The 20,233-nt window shown below is 39.7% G+C and overlaps 2 protein-coding genes across 2 annotated transcripts in view; both read left to right on the top strand.

Moving 5' to 3' along the window:
• CUL4A (cullin 4A) overlaps positions 1 to 3,846 on the top strand; it is a 30,799-nt gene extending 26,953 nt beyond the window's left edge. Inside the window, exons 17-21 of the mRNA XM_053455240.1 lie at positions 179 to 292; positions 1,427 to 1,532; positions 1,611 to 1,783; positions 2,607 to 2,759; positions 3,114 to 3,846. Of these exons, the coding sequence (XP_053311215.1) occupies positions 179 to 292; positions 1,427 to 1,532; positions 1,611 to 1,783; positions 2,607 to 2,759; positions 3,114 to 3,209 (642 nt within the window). The 3' untranslated portion in view covers positions 3,210 to 3,846. The remainder of the gene's footprint in view (positions 1 to 178; positions 293 to 1,426; positions 1,533 to 1,610; positions 1,784 to 2,606; positions 2,760 to 3,113) is intronic.
• Positions 3,847 to 10,253: 6,407 nt separating this feature from the next.
• On the top strand, positions 10,254 to 19,273 carry LAMP1 (lysosomal associated membrane protein 1). Its single transcript, XM_053455226.1, has 9 exons — positions 10,254 to 10,460; positions 13,590 to 13,705; positions 15,379 to 15,595; positions 15,702 to 15,863; positions 16,163 to 16,347; positions 16,772 to 16,894; positions 17,338 to 17,407; positions 17,494 to 17,664; positions 18,936 to 19,273. The coding sequence occupies exons 1-9, from the start codon at positions 10,385 to 10,387 to the stop codon at positions 19,073 to 19,075; spliced, it is 1,260 nt and encodes a 419-aa protein (XP_053311201.1). The 5' UTR covers positions 10,254 to 10,384; the 3' UTR covers positions 19,076 to 19,273.
• Positions 19,274 to 20,233: the final 960 nt, after the last annotated feature.

The raw sequence follows: 20,233 nt of genomic DNA, 5'->3' as shown, positions 1-20,233 counted from the left end.
CTCTTTAGGAGAACGACCACAGACGGGCCGGAAACGGTCACGTGTGTGCAGCCACCTTGTTTTATTGTACTTGCTTATCTGCAGTGCCTCATGACTGGAATATAAAGGAGATAACAGGCCGTGTGTTGGTTAATATGGTTACCTATGTGCTAAATGTTTGTCTTCACTTCTTTTCCAGATGGTGAAACTTCAGGAAATATTTAAAACGTTTTATTTGGGGAAGCACAGCGGCAGAAGATTACAATGGCAGTCCACACTGGGGCATGCAGTGCTTAAAGCAGAGTTTAAAGATGTAGGTAGACTGTGTTTTTGCCCTGTGTTTGCATGTTCTCAATCTAATTCCCTGCAAAAAGGGGCTTTGGTTATGCCAAGTGAAGTCAGTAGCAGGAAATGACAATTTGGGTTTGTTTTTGATGCCAATAATTCCCTGTGCGTAAGCATAACGGAATATGTTTATTAAAATTATGCTTTGTGGCTGGCCTCCAAATATGTATATATTTTATGATGATCAGGACCATGGATGCCAATCAACAGTATGTACTTAATGCCGCTTTTATTACTGCATAACACAGATCGCCATTAGCAAATGTTACTGCGGACAGATTCTATGTGTGGGATGTGTGGTTTTAGTGCGGTGTCGACTGCTTCCTGTGCGTTGTGGCTGCCATGTCAGATTTCTTTACTCTGGAAAGCATGACTCTTTCTTCTCACAGGAAGTTTCAGCATGAAGTTGACATCCTGAAGCAACCAGATCCCCTTTGTATTGCTTCATTCAGCAGTCTAAAATATATAATTATTATTATCAATATATATCCTTATCCGGGTTCAATTTATTATCATTGTTTGTTATCATTGTTTATTATCATTACCCTTGTGCATCGAGGAGTTGTTTGAAACGTAGATAAATGAGTGTGTAGCTTGCGTGATTAATAAGGACAATGTTTTATTGAGTACCTCAATAAAACATTGCACTAGTGCTCTCAAAGGGTTAATCATGTGAGCTCCGATTGACCAGAACACAAGGTGTCAGCACCTCATGGCTACTTAACCTAACTCTACGTAGCCTTTTAGGGATTTTAAACGCTTTCAGCTTGATGGGATAATACTGCCACAATACTATTGCTAACACTTACTTTCATACTGTATTTTAGTAGTAAATTTTACAGGTGTTACCTCTTCTATTCATTTACGAATGCCATTCTTAGGTGCACTCTTATGACTGTATGCTCACAATTGCCCCCCGATTTGTGTTTTCACTGTCCTTGTCATGCTCTTCTAGACGTCCTTGCTGGTGCATCTCTGTAAACCTCTGTCAAGAAGCATAAATGTCAACACTCGTAGCATTGGAATAGCCGGTAAAATGTTCAGAGCTGGTCTTAATATTTCTTAATATCTAACCTGAACTGTTAAATATAATTGCCTTTAGGAGAAGAAAGAGCTGCAGGTGTCATTGTTCCAGACGTTGGTGCTGCTCATGTATAACGAAGGAGAAGAATTCAGTTTGGAAGAAGTAAAAATGGCTACAGGAATAGGTGAGAAAACGTACATGAACCACAAGCACGGACATTCTTTTCTTTCACAATTATGTTATGCATGTCTTCTTATTTTAGAGGACGGTGAGCTGAGACGAACTTTGCAGTCGCTTGCGTGCGGCAAAGCTAGAGTTTTAAACAAAATTCCGAAGGGCAAAGAAGTGGAAGATGGCGACAAGTTTAGTTTTAATGGCGACTTCAAGCACAAGCTCTACAGAATCAAGATTAACCAAATCCAAATGAAAGAAACAGTGAGTGTTAACGAAATGGAGTTATCTCGCGGCTGCATGATGCGCTGCTGGGAACGCAAACTGTTCCATGTGCAATGTAGCCTCTACAGTCATTCTGCCAGTATGTGGATCCTACATAATGCCATGATGTATGTCAAATCAATGTATTTACTAAAAGTGCAGTTTTAGCAGAATGTTACAGCCTTCCTCTGCACTCAAATTGGAATGTCATAATCCTTTCACACCCTGGTGTACCCCATCAGTTTCAGTTTAATATTTAGCATTTAATATGCATATCTGCATTTTAGGTTTCATATTGAACCATCAAAAGGGGAAATCTAACCATTTTTTATATTACAGGCATCAGACAACTTTACATTAGCCCTTTTTAGTTGGTTTTCTTGCAATATAATAGACAAACACTCTGGCTCTTTTTCATATTGCCTGTGGTAATCAATAGGCTTAGTCTTTATCAGCCTGTCAGAGACTCTGACTCATGAAATCTGGACTTCATTACCACTGCCATAAAGAATCGGCTCAGTGTGGTGATTAAGAGGAAGTCGCCCAAAATATCACATGACTGACAACAATGGCAGCCTCCAGGTCTGCTGATAAAGGAAGTTTATTGCAACAAAATTAGATCAAATCAGTTTGTGCTGTACTGTATACAGTGCTATATTTTGTGTACAAGGAGAAAAATATTTGTTTTCCATGCAACTTCCCCTTTAAATAAGCAGAAAGACCTAACGTATAATTCAGACTCTATACTCATGGGCTGTTCTTTCCTGTCCAAAATGTATTTTGTGTCTAAAGTGTATGCTGGAAAATCTGTTTTGCTTTCCAGGTAGAAGAACAAGTCAATACAACTGAAAGGGTTTTCCAAGACCGTCAGTACCAAATTGATGCAGCTATTGTACGTATAATGAAAATGAGGAAGACGCTGACCCACAACCTTCTGGTATCAGAGCTTTATAACCAACTAAAGTTTCCTGTCAAGGTAAAAGCTTTCTGATCTAGGCAATCATGCGCATGTATGTTCAGAAAAGTGAAAAAAATAGACAATTCAAATCTGGCAACAACATGTGTTTCATTTGGAATGTCATATGTTAAGGTCAAGTATACATAGAAATGTGTATAGAATGTAAGGGGACAAAGTTAGGTGATCACTCACGGTGCCATAATGGTATTTTTTGACGTGGTATACTTCACACATGCTAGAAAATAATGTGTATATCACTTTAAAGATATGGTTATATCTACCTTTCTGTTCTGTATACCTACGTGCTTGCAAGCACATAATTTATACATTTAATGTATGTGTTAAATAACTTTTTTTACTCTTTTATTTTAGCCTGGTGATTTGAAGAAAAGGATTGAATCTCTAATAGACAGAGACTATATGGAACGGGACAAGGAGAATGCCAAACAGTACCACTATCTGGCATGAACAAGTTAAAGATGTGCATTGACTGAGTAGAGAAAGCTGTGCTGGCCAGATAATGCACCCCGTGCTAATCTTATAGTGAAATAATGCCACTGGTGTGAGCAAAGCAAATCTCCTCTTGATCACCCCCATCCTTAATACGCCTTAGTAATATTTAATTAGCTTTTTTTCCATATAATACATTTTCTTTGTGTGGCTGTTTAAAGGTATATTGTCATTAGTCATTTTTTTATGAATGTCTTCTTCCTTTCCCACTTTTCTTTCTGCCTTTCTCATGAGGTTCTTTCTTCTTCTGTTTGTTCTTTGTCCTTCTGTTCTTTCACGTTCCTGCTGTTTCTGCTTATATTGCACTCAACAGCTGGATCTATTAACAGACCCTTAATGCTGCATATTTATTATTGGATCCAAGAAGGGGGAGGTGGGGGGGGCATTTTATGTTCTACAAGTTCCTTTCAGAAATAAACCAGCAACAGAATTACTTGTTTTCTTTCTCTACCGGCAACATGCTCAGTGACAGAAGAAACGACCTTCTTCATACAGTCTGTTCTTTTTGATATTTGGTAGCTTGGAACCAAGCAGTGGATGGAGCGATGTATATGTCCCTGTGCGTTTGATAACTATTGCTTCAATGTAGGTTTGTATAGGACTGTGTATTCAGTTAAGAAATGCCATCTGCCCTTCTAAATTCGAAGCACGTGGAGCAATCTTTATACTGACGATCATATCAGATTTCTTTGTTATATTTGCAGTTGTGAAATTAGGAATATTCTGGAAGGGATTGCAGACATTTTAGAGAAGATAAGTCTTCATATCAGTCTCAAAAACAATTGAGGAATCCTTGTCATTAAGTATGACAACTGCAGACAGTACAGAGAGAGAACTCAAAGCTTATAGACCATGCTGCCATATACAGTATCCCCAAAATCCCGTTTTTTTTTGTCGAGCCATTCCATCCTTAGGCCACTGTTGTGTTGGTTAGCTTTGCTGCTACATAGAACTGATCTCGGTTGATTGTTCCACATGGTGCAGCACTTAAAGAGTTAGTAAATCGAAGCCTCCGTTACTAACGGGGCTAATGCTGTCATTTCCAGTAAAGCCTTCGATATGCAATTTCTAAAGGTAAATGACATTTCGAATGAGCACATTTGTACACTGTAAACAATGTAAAGTATGGGTATTTGCATTTGCTAATAAAAAAAAAATTAAAGCATAAGTGGCTTTGTTTTTAACTAAGCTAAATGTGAATTTTGTCTCAACAACCTAATTTTAAATGCTTTCTAAAAGGGCCAGCCCGGTACATGTCTCCTGCATAAAGGAGTACACTGTCTCTCCATAATTACATTTAGTGAGATTTTCTAAAATGTTCTAGTGGATTTAGTAATGCAAGTGGCTGCGCGTCTTCCGTAAGTAGTGGAATACATTATAGACAGTGGTCTCATACAAATCAATGTAAACCACAAATAAAATGGATTATATTCATGTCACAGTTTCCTTTCTAAATCCAAAAACTGCAGCCTCTCTTTATTATTGTTTATTCAGCGGTTTCTTTGGTTGTGTTCCGTAAAAATTACAATCCTCGCTTTAGTCTCTATACGGATGGTGTTTTCGGCTGAGTCACATGGCAGCATTCCACTCTTCTGAGTTTGTGTAACAAGTTAGGATCCCTTTTAATTATCATAACTAACACATATCATCATGCCTACTGCATATTTTTGTTCATGTTGACAGAACAATATTTATAAGGGTTGTTAAGGATTAACCTCACTCTTTCCTCTGTCCACTCATTGAGATAAAATATAGGATTGTATTTCCCTAGGGCTACTGGTAGCTTTGCACATAGGTTTATTTTTTGCCTATACCCAGGTCTGTCCCTACTGTATAGGCAAGTCCCTGACCTCACTGTGCATTATGAAGGGCCAATTCTGAATGGTATCTCCAACAGCAAGAAATCTCACTGATAGTATGCAGTAGGTAGTATGCAGACAAGATGCTGGTATAGACGAAGCTCAAATTGATCAGCCCTTCATAATACACTTGAGTCTGGAAATATTTGGACACTGACGCAATTTTTTATAATTTTAACTTTCAGCTTTAATTCAAGGAAATGTTTAGGAATTGCAACCATACAGTCCCCTTATTTCAAGGCTTCAAATGTAAATGGACAAATCAACACAGTCATAAATAAAATGTTCATTTTTAATACTTTGTCGAATCCTTTGCAGGGAATGACTGCTTGAAGTCATTGGCTCGGCCATTGCAGAATATTCCACTTCTCTGCCTTAAAAAAACTCCTGGGTTGCTCTCGGGGGAATTTTTTGATGATTGGCCATCTCTGTAAAGTGAAGCCCCGTCCGATCCACTTCCCTGAATTAGGCTGAATTTGACCAGACAACATATCCCTATACACTTCAGAATTCAACCGGCTACTTCTGTCACAACATTAATAAACATGAGTGAACTATTGCTGCTGGAAACCATGTATGCCCATGCCATCACGCTGCCTCCACCGTGTTTTACAGATAAATGTATGCTTCGGATCATGAGACGTTCCAACCCTTCTTCCAACTCTTTTTTCCTTCCTATCATTCTGATCTTAGTTTCATCTGTCTGGATTGACAGCAACAGCTTTCAACTGTAAATTTCACACCTCAAATCAACTACAGACCTTTAACATGCTCAATTAAGAAATAATGAAGAATAGCTCACACCTGTCCATAAAACAGTTTCAATTGTCCAATTACTTTTGGTCTTTTGAAAAAGGGGACATATTAAAGAGCTGTAATTACTTAACCATTCTTCCAATTTGGATGTGAGTTACCCTCAAATTAAAGCTGCACTTTAACCCTCTATTTTTGATTTAACTTGAATTTATAACAAAACTTGTGTCAATGTCCAAACTCTTTGGGACCTAACTGTATATGATGAAACTCTTTGAATTATTTGCATTCAGTTATAATTTGCGTGTCCGTGATGAATGACATCTGATTTTTTTTTTTTTTTTTTGCCCTGCAGAAAACAGTTCTTGGTCTTTGTCTTAAAAAAATACTATAATAGATATTCCATCTATTTTTATTTATTTTTTTACCATGGCGGCTGGTTGTGCTGATAACTTACGCTGACTCACAACACACGGCCTCTGTGCTACATTTGCCTGTTCATTCTTTACTTATTCATAGTCACGCCAACTAAAACCTTTTACTGAATGATGACAATTTCTTCTCTTTTCTTTTCCTCAAAATACCACAGAGTACCACAAAGCTCCTACCACTTCCCTTTTTCTGTTTCACTTTTCTCTTTGGCTAATGTAGTCTCCCAGAAAGTCTCCCTTTACCTATTATCAGAGCTGCATGGGTAACAGAGAGATCAGCCATAATTAACTTACCAGTCTCCTTTACCAAATATACAGCCTAGTAAATAATTCTGTTTTATTTTGGTCAAAGCACATAAACATACATTCTGCAGCAAGGTACACATTGTGCTACTAACTGCATATGTGTAACATATCTGAATAAAAAAAATATATGATAACCAGATTGTCTCTTTAGAACTGTGCTATGAAGGTTCGCTCATGGCCCCATTGTCATTCAAGTCCTATTAGCATCCAAATGCAGAACTGCACTTAACACATTAACTCTATAGTAGTAACTCAAAGTGTTGCAGCAGCTAGAATGTTCCTGCTACTTGCTCCTCTTTTACCACAACTACAATCCCCATGGTTGCCATGATCACATCTCTTAATTAGTTTGATTGACATGAGTCATTTCTGAACTAGAATAAATGCGGTTTACATAGCTTCCCATTGTGAGAATTCTGCATATAGTGTTACTACACCTACTACAGTAGGTGCAAAATTCCACAAAACTGTAGGAATCTCCGTATCAGCTACTCGTCTGGAGTAAGCGCTATCTCGTTGGATATTAGTGCATGTTAATTGACCTTTTTTTTTTTTTTTTTGCTGTGCTGTCAGTGTGGATCATGGGCCAGTTAAAGAAATTAGAGGATCTCCCCTGGTCTGCCCACTAAGCTGAGAAATCAAGGTCCCATGTAGCCACATTGTGATTGTGACGGAACCCTCCATCACTGGGGCCACCGGAGAGGCCTGACAGCCAGCCTCCTCCCTATTGACTATGGGCCCTGACTTTGTAAAGACTTCTGTGTCTATCCCCAGAAGTATATCATCTCATCACTTGCTGAGGGGACAATAATGACATTATATACCATCGTTCTGATCCGGATTATTATCAGCGTGTATAATACAGGACATGAAAGATCTTGTTTTAAATATAAGCTGTACCATGACCATATCTTATGTGTACTATAGTGATATCTGCTTACACATTCAAGCTTTAGATTTAGTAACTACCATTCTGTATTTTAACTTAGACTCCTAAATATTTATTCATCGACCAGTGGCCAACCAAGCTTTTGCCCGGTGTTCCAGATGGCCAGTCCAGGACTGTTATTTTGGGATATCAAATACTATCTGATTATAAAACACCATATTGTACAGTTTTCCCTCTTTAGTTTCTCACATAATGAGAAATATATGGATAACAACTAAACAGATAATAGTTAATTGGATATTTTACTTTTGTATATACATGACCTTTGTCCATGTTGAGAAGTCTATTGACTAAGGTTTTATCATCAGGAGTTTTCCTTTACCTGTGTGATAAGGTCACAGTACACTCATTCTTATTGTGTTATTGCTAACAATTTTGCATTGGCTCTTTGTGGAGCAACCTCTAATAAACATATATGGACAAGCATGATCTCATATCACCTGTTTCATCATTATTTAGTTTTTGCATCAGATGCTATTCCATAACCTTCAAACATTGTAAAAACTTACAAAGACTTTCTTATATTGTGCCAACAGATGGCTGGTTCTCATAAGCACAAGAGGGGTGCAATTTCAGGTATCTTACATTAGCACTAGAGAGATGGTACCTTTAGCCAAAGGTCATTTCTTTTGATGGACCAACATAGTAGAGGAGGGAGAGTCATATAAGCTTTCCATACATCAGAGGTTACAGGTTCTTTGCTATAGATCACCTTATATGCTGGCAGGCTATACATTATAGTGAACACTCAACACGTTCATCAGTAGCGATGGGAATGTCTGGCATATTTTTTTTACGATATCTTTTTTTTTTATTGTACTACCGCCCGGCTATTTAAATCGGTGGCCTCTTGTGTTCTGATTCCCCCCCCGACAAAGCTGGCAGTCGTTCAGTGAAATAGGCCTTGCGTGTTTCTTTGTGAAGACGTTATTGGATTAACTATTTTGTACATTTGCACTGTTAGGTTTTGCTCTTGGTTTAGCTAGGACCTTCTACAACATCTCCACAGGCCTGAATATGAAACCAGTTATTCACTATTTCGTATCATACTCTTTAGGAATGTTTTAATCATGTTCCTGTTATTATGTTTCTGTTCTGTTTCTGTATGATTTAATTCCTATTAATGATTAACATCGGTGGCTGGTGATAAAGACTCAGTCAGACTGTTAAGCTCACATGAGAACCCAAGTGTGCTTCACAGGATTGTTATGAATGGTATGGATGGGTACCACAGCTTCAACGCTGCTAACAGGTGAGTTGTCAATGGGTACCAGAATGTAAAAACTCACAAGCACAGCTTCTTTAAGACAAAGCCTGGACATTTACGGGTTCACGGTGCGTCGTCTTTAATGGGTTGTCCTTAAGGGGGTTAAGGTGGGTAAACACATGAACTTACCGTTAAAACCTGAAGCAGTAACCAATTTGACTTCTCTACATCGAGACGATTCTTTAAACATAACCCACTTTGTGTTACCAACTTTAAATAAGCAAAACTGTCTACATCTGAAAATGCAGTTTTAAGACACTCTGGTTAAATGGAATGAATGCTTTTGTCCATCCGTACACAGCCATCAACTAGAAACCTAAATGAAGCTGGATGATGGATACAGTACAGGCGATTCTCTGCAGACGTGTCACGTAGCGGCTGCTTTCCATGGTATGGTTGGTATTTTAGTTATCCTTAGTGACGATGTATGTATCAGTCTCAGCCAGTGTAAACTGACACAGACCTTGTACTGCTAGACACATTGCGTAACACTGTATTGTGCCTACGTTTAATGCTTAAATATGGCAGCCCTGTATCTACAGTTAAAACACTAGTTTAGACCGGACATACTGCAGCCCACTGTGTAGTTAGGAGCAGACATTCAGGATCAAAAACCCCTTGTAACCGGCCCACAGGCCAGGACTGGCCATCTTCAGATTGTGAAGCCAGTGGCTGGATGCGCCCTCACATATCCAGCCATCAGCTGCACTTTCGTCATCAGGTGGCAGCTGGCCAGGGCCGCCAGTCTAGCCCTGCTGGCCCATACTCGCTACATAAGACTGCATGCCAGCACAGCCTCCTTAGCAAACTTACTTGCCACTTTGGATCCTGCAGAAGTAAGTGGTGGGGGTAGCTGCCCCGAGTCATCCCCGGGGCTCTTATAACCTCCATGATTTATCTTCACCCATATGCTTAGACCATACCTGCCAACAGTCCTGAATTTACCAGTCCCCTTTTTTAGGGACCTGTCCTGTCTAATTTGGGTCTGTTTGACCCATAAAAATACTGTGATTGCTCCCTGCATTACACTGTGTACAGGCAGCACTGCGTTTTAACTGTGTATGTCTAAGACACACATAGCCTAAATGCTTGTAACTGAGCTCCAAAACTACCCAGTATCTGTACTGGGTAGCCTAGAGCTCAATGCTGCAGGCCAGGGTCATGCAGAGTGAGTGGCCCCACTCCCTTTGTCCCGTGATTCAGTGATATAACATTACGATTTATACGACAGAGATAGAACCCAGGACATACTTGAAAAAAAGAAAGAAATCTTAATGTATCCATCCTGGTAAAATACTTGAAAAATAAAGAAATAAATATACATCATTCTAAATGTACAGTTCAAGTCATGTTCTGTAATTGTTTATAAAGTTGTTGCAAACGGGAAAAAAAAGCTATTTCCTCGTGATCCAGTGACGTCACTTCACATGACTTTTCTGTGAGAGGAGCTTCGCCCCTGTGTACAGCAGCGCTCCCGCGAGACTCATTGCACCGACTGCAGCGCGAGTCATCCCCTCTCCAGTGACAGTCAGTCCTGTCGGCGAGCGGAACCGACGAACCCGGCGACCATGAAGAAGGTGCAGGCGGACGGAGAGAGGAGGCTCGGCGAGTGCGGGCGGGCGGCTGTCTTACTCCTTGTGCTCGGTAAGGCGTTGTTATTATCCTGGCACCGGGTTATAGCGGCCGCTGGGGAGTTTGCATACCGGGGCCTGGGGACGTCTTAAAAGGCGGTATCGGTGCCTGGTCTGAGGGAGGATGCCGTGTGCGTGACAGGCCGGGCAGATGGGAAGGTGACAGCCGAGTGGTATTGGCAGAGACGTCAGGCTGTCAGAGGGGGAGGCTTTGTACTTTATTGGGCCTGAGGGAGAGAATGAAAGGCTAAACACTGCAAATCTCCCACCCTGTAAGCCCGTCTATAAGTAAATGTTATGGACTACTTGTAGTTATGCAATGTACAGTGCCACAATCATTGTACAGTGCCATGGAATATGATGGTGCTATGCAATACAATATATAATAGTGTGCATGGCGAGTGACAAGTAATTGGACTTGTTTAGCTCTAATCTTTCTCCTGCGTGGGATTTGTCTGCTTTAATACTTCTCTAGCGGTGGGATTTACCTCGCTGTCTGGCTTATAGCCACAGACGCAATGTGATGGTCGGTTTTGATGATTTGCGTCACCCTCCAAGGCAAATATGCATCTAATAGAGAGACGTCCTTTGTTACTTTCAGTCAGGATCTGATTATCCTCATAACACAGGAGCTGCCTGGACGTGTGTTATACGCAGATCATGGCACCGGGGTTCTGGCTGTAAGCCAACCAGGAAGGCACCGGCCGCTCGCACAGAAGTTATGTTATAGAGCTTTGGCCTTCGGTGTGTCGCAACCTCTTTGTTTCCTTGGATGTAAACCTATACAGAGTTTTTAAGGTCTGTAAGAGATCCCGGAGCAGCCGCCATGCTTGCAGGACCCTGTGGACCTAGTGTATCCGTTTGTCTTAGTCTGTCAGGTCTAGTCCTGTCACACCCCTTGAATATCTGTATTGTAAGAAGCGCTCCGGTGCTATATGAATAAAAGATAATAAGATCAGTGACTTGGGCGATTCTGTTTGGTTACTGGCAGCACAGGAGACCGTCCGTATTATTTTTGATGTGAAGGGAACGGGCTTCTGCAGACAATAAAACCTGCTGCTTGGATAACATCTGACTTGTGGTTTTGTGGCGCTCTTATCTGTAGCGCACTCGCTCGGCTCCGTGTTCTTGCTCTCCCGCATAGCTAAGTCCCGGCCCTTCAGACTTCTTCCCCGAGCTGTTAATGTAACACAATATCTGCAGGCGCGGGCCCATGTGACACTTCATAAACCTGTTTGTTGCATGGGCTGAAGGTTTCGGGTCATGTGACCGGTGCAGGTTGAAACACAATACTGCCTTTGTACCTTTCCCTGTGCAAAGGAAACATCGCACCTAAAGGGGAAAATAAGTTACGCAACGTCTTGGAAAATGATCGTATAATTACGACAATGTTACAGTGCATAGGACCCGCTGCCTTTCATGGTAGCTGCAGTCTAGATTATAGATAAAGGTCTTTGTTTTCTACAGTTTGTTACATTTTAACAAAGCAAAAAGGGTCTGATTGAACCCTAAGCTGAATAGACCAGGTTCCAGACAGCATATATTAGTTATATAATATTAGTCAGTATATTATATTGTTATAGCGAAGGAGCAATGTCCGTCATGACTTTACAGTGTTTAGTTCGTGGTTGTACAGTTGGAGGGCCTGACATCGGATGCTGCTAAAACATGCCTGGGTTTTGGTAGGCGCTCAGAGATTCTGTCCATAAGCCTGTTCTAGATTGCCTGCATCAATGAAGAATTGGGAAATACTGTTTTTAAGATATGCTGAACATATACAAAACATGTATACCAAAGTGAGAGCTCATCAGAGGACCCCTTTCTTCCCCAACTCTCACATTTTACAAGTTAGTACAGCAACCAGTCCAATGTATAATTTACTACTGTTTAAAAAAAACTGCGGTCCTTGTTTTTAAAGAAAAGCTAATCTTGTCCATTAAAATAACATGAAATGGATCAGAAATACAGAGTAGACGTTGTTAATGTTTGTAAATGATTATTGTAACTGGATCTAAGCTTAAGTTTAAGGGCTAATTGATCATTAGAAGCCCTTTTGTAATTGTGTTACACAGCTAGAAATGTCCTTATTTTCCGGGAAAACAGCTGAGTGACCCCAAAGTTTTGGACGGTAGTGTGTACACCACGGGTGCTGCCATCTTCCTGTTAGATTGTGCGTGATGATGCTGTCCGTACACTCTATTGTTTCCCATAAGGCAGTGCAGCACAGTCGCCTTCTGCAATTTATTTTACAGGCTAGCATGTGAACGCACAAATCCAGCAACTATACAAACCTAATCGGTGTTGCGAAAGACATAAAGTAGTGTCTGGAAGGAAAAGGATAATGGTTTGTACAAGCTGCTATCTCTGACCAGTTACTATCTGTGTACGAGCAGCGAGGCATTTAATTATCTGTCATTATTATTATTCAAACTAAATAAAATCTTTTTTAAGATTTAAGAAAATGCATATGTTTACACCACACAGATTAGTCTTCTTAAAAGTTTAAGAAAAAGCATTATTTGTAATCTAACTGAAAATATAACATTCTTACAAGGGTGTAATACCCAGAAGCTGTGAATGAAGCAAATAGCCACCTTTTTACTTTACTCATTTATTTATTTTACACCTTGTACAAAGCAGCATGAGCAACACCACGTGCATGCACGAAATCTTGTTTTAATATAAAAAATGTTGTTACTATTACTTGCCGCTTTGTGAATGTGGCTCATTCAGTCTTTAAACAAAGAATCGGGAAGACTGAGCGTAATACATCGTACCTGCTAAAGATAGGGTTTAGCAGCATAGGCTTTCGCACCACCTGCTGTTCATTGTGAGTAACGTACGCTCAGAACACGAGACTCGTGAGGAAGCAATTGACCCCAAAGTTGGAAAAAATCACGCTTGATATTGCATGTAACAAGTATATCTGGTTTTAGGGGCAGTATTTCTGTATTTTTTTTTTTTTTAACAAATCTGACTGCAATTCTGCCATTTAAATTGCAGTTATATATGCAGGTATGATATTATCTTTTATTTATATGTTTAGTGGATAATAATTTATAACCACTATTGACTTTTTTACCAGTATTATAAAAAGTGCAAAATAGGAAAAGTAAAGAATGTCCCTGTTTTATTCTTGCAGGTTGTTTTCATTCTGCATCCTCTGTTCCGTTTGAAGTGAAAGAAGGAAATAACACCTGCATAATTGCTGACATTTTTATCAATTTTACAGTGGAATACACTGCTCTCGGTAAACAGGTAACGTATTCTTACATTTCTTATATACTCTACTGATCCTTTGACTAAGATCTAGCAGGCCTGCGAGTCTATATAAATATGCCAAACACTCTGCAGAGCTGCTTGGATCCACGCCTTTAGCATTGGAGGCATGCTGGCCTTTTTAACGGGTGTTGAGGGCCTTTTCAACAGGTGATCCCGAACGTTGGCAGTAGGAAAAAGCGTTGTTTTTTTCCCCTTCCCTAAGCGATGCCCCGCTCGTAGCAGAAAGAATTGCACAGTTTCTTCACTGACCACTTAAAGAGATAAATCAGACTTTACAATATTGGGTACTGTCACAGGTGAGGGCTATGGGCCCAGATGAGAAAGTGGGAGTGAAAGGGTTAACGACGCGACCAATTTCCTGGTTACGTGTTACTTCCCCAGAGACCACCAAATGAACCCTTAAAATCCATCCTGCACCCCAGTAGTACAATTCACTGCCACCAAGATTTTAGGTTACTCTAAACAAAACAGAATCACCTTAATAATCGGACATATATGATGAACCCTTTTTGTGACATGTTTTTACCCAAGTAAAGAGAACAAAGCCCCAAGCTGTGTATAAAATATAGAAATAAATGACCTCTAGATTGTAAGCTCTTTGAGCGCCCCCCCCCACCTGTTATGCACTACTTGTTATGTCCTGTCTACCCAATGTACAGCTCTACGGAATATGATGGCGCTATATAAAACAATTAATAAAAATAATGACCTGCAGCAATAAAGGTGACACATTGGCAACACGGTCCATAAAACAATTGGAGAAACACAAGAAATCCCTATCTACCAGTGTATGAGTCCTTTCTAGGAACTTCAGATGGTAAAGTTATCCCTGAAGTTGGTAGAAAGAAGTTCCCCTTGGGATTCTCCAAGACCCAGATTATCTAGATAACCCAAGTTTGTTCAAAGAAGCCAGAGCCCGAGCACTACCTGGAAGAATCCGAGCCTAATACATTAGGCTTCCCCAGACATGATATTTACAGCCCACCTCCGTAATTCGTTCATGACAGAAACGCATATTCATATTGAGCCTTCTAACAATCCATAGATAAATTCTCCATGTTTGATGTTATGTCTGTGGCCCCTGCGTCACCCACAGAGCAGATGCCCCAGTACATTTTATGACGCCCTAAATCCAGCTCTGGCGATGTTATCTACTCATTCTATTTATGGCCTAGGACTGGTGTTAACACTTTAAGGACTGATTATCAAAGAATATCATGTATACCCCCGGATCAAAGACTACAAAAAATACACATACTGGGCTTAACCCTTTTCTTGCCAGATGCCTGGACAGGACATTTTATGCCTTGGCATGATGGGTACAGTCAAAGACTTTTCCCTATCACTTAAAATTTGGAGAGTTCAGTAATGTCTCAGTAAAGATTCATCCACATGAATGTTTATGGGTAGGCCAATGTACAATTGTTTGTAACTATGAATTGAAAAGGGAAAAAAATCTTGAGGGCTAGCAAGACTAGTATGGGCATTTGGCAGAATGCTAATAAGGCTTTTCAGTATGTAGCTACCTTTCTTCAGAGATCCTTTAACATGAATGCATCCTAATGCTTATTCGTTTCGGATATATTTTAAGTTGTTTGTTCAGTGCAAGAAATGATTGTTTTTGGTATTGTTGTTTTTCTTTTTTTAAGGAAAAAGCTGCGTTTGACCTGCCATCAAATGCAGAAGTGGATTCAAGAAGCACTTGTGGCACAGAAAACGGCACAGCCCCGGTTTTAGCCATCAGCTTCCGAAATCACTCCCTGACCATTAATTTCACAAAAACGGCGTCAAGCTATCAAGTTGCAGAAATAGTATTTGCTTACAACTTGTCAGACAAGAATATTTTCCCTAATGCTACTGAAAATGGTAGGATGGGATTTGTTTAGAATATTTTTATCAGATGCTTAACTGTACAAACTGTTTAGGTAGTATGAAAGGCTATTTCAATGTGTTTTTTTTCTTTTTCTTTCAGTGACAAAAGAAGTTTCCTCAAACAACTCTGCCATATCTGCTGAGATGAACACTTTCTATAGATGTTTTCATCCACACCTCATCACTATGGGATCTGTCAATGCAACCTTTCATGATGTAAAGATTGAAGCTTTTTTAAAGCAAAATACGTATAGTAAAAAGGGTAAGCTTATGTGCGGCATAGTCCGATGCTTTCACTAGTAACTTTCTACGTAGTATGTGAGTGAGGATTTCAGGAGGGCAGACATTAACACATTATAGAATGCTTTGGGGTTTTGTGCTCCTTATCACGTTAATACACTGTGTATGTGTATGGCATACATGTTACATGGAGACGTGTCAGAATGTTCCTGGGGTATGCTGCAAAGAAATGTCTTTCTAGCATTAACATGTGAAATACATGTGTGTTTGCAAGACTGTAAAATGTCCCTACTTGGGTTAATTATTTATTCTTTCTCGTAGACACTTTGTGCAGCGAGGATGTTGTCCCTACTTCACCACCTACGACTGCAGCACCGACAAGTGCACCGTTTGTACCAACGCCCCCCCCAGTGGGGGATTACACGGTTAACGGGACATCTGGACCTTGCATACTAGCGAAAATGGGCTTGCAGCTTAACGTCACCTACACTAAACAGGATGACAAGGTGTGCAACTCGCATCTGAAGCAATGTAATCGAACATGGTATACTGGGCAGTGATCACTGGTTACCGAACAATACGTTTCATAGAAACTAAATACAAGAAGGGTAAACGTAAAAAACATACAAAACCTGTCTTACCATATTCAAACGTGCCATCCCTTGCTACGGAACCCCTTACACCGTGGCCGTATTGGGCATGCATTAACTCTCCCTCCTTATTGGGTTCTGTGAATTGTGAAGCAAGCAGGTACTTTTTGTAAAAACAGTAGGCAGCTGCTGAGCGTTTGGGGGGGAAAATGTCAAATCAAGCTTTAGACCATTTTTCTGCGGTTTCTCAACACAATTTTTTATTTTTTTTGGCTTGTGTAGTATTTTACAGCAAATATTTCAGCGCATTAATTAAAACACACTTCTGTTTTTTTTTTAGGATGCCCTGTATGTTTTCAATATTGATCGAAACAATTTTAACGTGAGTGGAAGCTGTGGAAATACTTCAGCAATCATATTATTGTCATCTGATGCTGTGCAGCTCTCCCTTCAGTTTGCATTGGTAAGAAGAACGCCGCGTCTTGTTCATCCTAGTCAGAAACACGTTCTTATGAGTAGCCTTTCAAACATTGTTCAAAGAAATAAAGTGAAATGTGTGTGCCGCTTACCAATGGAGCTCTCTTTGAATGAGAAACTTGAAAACTTACAATTTGTGCTCCTGTCATACAATACTTTGGTGCGTTTATTTGCAAATGAAAGTAACAGGCCATGGTATAAAATGTTTTTTACTTTCTAGTTTAATTTTATTTTTTATTATTCATTTATTAATTTAACATTGTGTATTTTTATTTAATATAGCGGCTGATTACTAACATTTTATGAATGTGCACAAGTATTTTATATTAAATATAAATATATTTTAAAATTTGCAGCAAGTTAAATCTGAGTTTTGCTGGTAGTATCCCTTTAATGTTCATCTCACACGAGTTCCCATTTTTGTTACAGAATTCCAGTGCCGGTAAATATTACCTTAGCGGTGTAGCAGCGAACACAACCCTGCCGGCAGATTCAAAAGGTATTTTTTTAGTTTTACCTAAACGTTTGCGAGCTCATGCCTTAAATTTGAAATGTTTCAATCTAATCCGGCTTTCCTGTGTGCAGTTCCCAAGCTTGGAGTGGCAAATAATAGCCTGACGTACTTTCAGACTACAGCCCGTAAATCCTACAGGTGCAATGCTAAACAAGCTCTTGAAATCACGAGCAAATTCACACTGAACACCTACAACGTTCAAATTCAGCCTTTTGACGTGAGCGGAAATGCATTTGGACCTGGTAAGCAGTGATCGTTTTATCTTCACCAGCATTAGGTTACTTGTTGTGTAGGTAGGGTGTGAACATTGTTCAGGATCAATGTATCTGTCTTAACCAGAGTATGTAATGCAGCATTTAAACAGACCCTTTCTAATATTGTAATTCTGAGTGCTCTTGGGTGCTCTCATGTACTGACCTTGACAGCCCCCGCGAAGGGTTTTTAGTACCCCAAGTACCATATTTTTTTCCATTTTTACTGTAAGCTGGTTTAATCAAGACTCCTCTTTTTCCGTGTTATAATGTACCTACATGTCCTGAAAAAAGGATGTCTAAAATGATATATAAAAAAAAAAAACCATAAATAACACTAAATATTCTTTAAAAAAGTGTTTTGCTTGGAATGTCTTTTACACAGTAGGTGTCACTTATAAACAATGCCCTCCTTAATGGTTGGCAACAACCCCTGATAACAGGAATACCCCACAAACATTTTTTTTATGTTCTAGACGGCCACATCCATCCCCTGTATATTACCCTATAGTGTACTACTTTTAGTATTAGTGCCTTAAGGAGTTTGGGATAGTGAAGATTTTTTTTTAGTATTTAAAAATGTATTTATTTTTTTGTTGCAATGTTTAATTTGTTGGAAGAGGTAGAAATCTCCCCTGCACTGATCACACTGCGATCAGCAAACAGGGCTCCAGACAGTATGGAAAATGCATGACTTTCCGGTGTGTCCTAAGAGGCATTTTGCCTCACCTTTTAAAGATGTACCTATACATCTATAGGATAGTGAACAAGTAAACGCTTTCCAACTGCCCTCCTCCTCTGTGGGCTGACTGTTCTTGCCACTGATTGGCTGCTTTGAAGCAGGGTCTCCCATTTAATAGACCCCCTCCTGAAGCATTTGCAGAGGCGCCGGTGGACTAGACTGGCGGTAAGTACATCACATGCAAGGAGATGTGTTTACCTGAACACCTCTTCTGCGCAGCAAATAGCTGGGGGGGGGCAGAATTGCCCAAACAAAAGGATGACGGCGTACTGAACCATATCATGTTATCATTTTCCCCAACTTTCCTTCAGATGGTTAAGAAAGGAGTCTATCAGTCTGTGAGCAAACATTTGAAAGGAATCCATCACATTTGCTATTGTTTTTTTTTGTAGTCTTGGTGACCTTGTGAATTAAATCCCAGTATTATAACATTAACATGTTGAATTTAATGCAATGTGAATGTCTAGAGACTAGTAGATAAAATATGGTATATTATAATATCGTCTCCTTTGTTCCCCAGCTGTGGAGTGTGCTCTGGATGAGAATAGCATGCTGGTGCCGATTGTGGTTGGTGCTGCCCTGGCTGGACTTGTTCTGATTGTACTGATCGCCTATCTCGTCGGAAGGAAGAGAAGTCATGCTGGATATCAAACAATATAATTGATACCCCACCCATTGTAAATTTCCCATTATATCAACAAGAAGATTGCTGTGAACAGGCATTTTTGATTAGGGATACTAATCTGTGTGAGCACAACGTCACACAAACCGCTTAATAAGATATTCTGTTATTTTAATGTGTTTCTGCATATGTTGACTATGCACTGAGATCTTTAATTGAAATTATGATGCTCAAAAGTAGGAAAAAACAAGTTTATTGCTCTTAAAGGGGCATTCGTTGATCTCCTGAAGAAGTAGTTTTATGTGCGCTGAACTTTTTCTGACAGTGCTTGCTGCTCCGCTTTACTGTTGGCATCTTGGAGAGCGTGAGGAGTTTCTCTGGGCATCATAGACAAAAGCCTCTTTCTGGTTTACTATACCTTACGAAAGCTGAGCTTTTCGTGGTGCTTTACATCGGCACAATGCTCTTGGGGCCATCCTAATGCATAAAGAGGTATAGCTATTTCCAGCTGTAAAGACTGGCAGAAAAAGAAATGGTAGGTGCACATAAAGAACGTGACTATTTAGGAGTCAAGATCCTCGCCACCACTCCCTCTGAGTAAATGATCCACTAGCGTTCTAAGTGAATGCGATATTTTACAGAGGTGTTCAAAAGCACTGTGCTCATTCAGACATTCATACATAAAGGGAATTTCTTACCTGCAATGAGTAAGCATCACAGACCGATCTGCATATCGGAATTACTGACATCAAACTAAATTCACCTGGTTGTAGTGGTTTTTTTTTTTAAATTAATTTTCTCTCTTGTTTAGATTCCAATGCTTCTACTACTCTAATTCAGTAATAAACGCAATGCCGCTCGTGCAGGGCATTAACAATGCAATAGTGGAGACGTCTTGTTTGCTGTTCCTGATGCTCTGCTTTTTCAGAGCCGTTAATTTTCTAAAATGGGTGACAGTTCTTGGTTTTTGTTTTTGTCTCTTGAAATATTGCATTCTTTCCTTTATTAATGTTCTAAGTTTGGATGGTATTTTTCTGCACATATGTACAGTATAGATATGTATATGCTGATTGGCTAGCTTTAAGCCTGGTTGGGGTTGGATACTTAAATGTGTTGCATTGCCTTAACAATGCTAATAAATACATGGTTTTCTTTAAAATGGTTATTGATTTTTATTAACATTTCACATCAATCCT

Source organism: Spea bombifrons, chromosome 2, assembly GCF_027358695.1.
Source record: "Spea bombifrons isolate aSpeBom1 chromosome 2, aSpeBom1.2.pri, whole genome shotgun sequence".
In the NCBI taxonomy this organism is placed as follows: Eukaryota; Metazoa; Chordata; class Amphibia; order Anura; family Pelobatidae; genus Spea; species Spea bombifrons.
The sequence above is the reverse complement of the archived record's forward strand: the minus strand, read 5'-3'. Positions and strand labels throughout refer to the sequence as shown.

Bases quoted from the DNA above. Each gene is read 5' to 3' on its own strand.
- LAMP1 (XM_053455226.1), top strand. From the start codon at position 10,385: ATGAAGAAGGTGCAGGCGGACGGAGAGAGGAGGCTCGGCGAGTGCGGG. The intron at 10,461-13,589 runs GTAAGGCGTTGT...TTATTCTTGCAG, and splicing joins TGTCTTACTCCTTGTGCTCG to GTTGTTTTCATTCTGCATCC. The intron at 15,596-15,701 runs GTAGGATGGGAT...TTTTTCTTTCAG, and splicing joins CCCTAATGCTACTGAAAATG to TGACAAAAGAAGTTTCCTCA.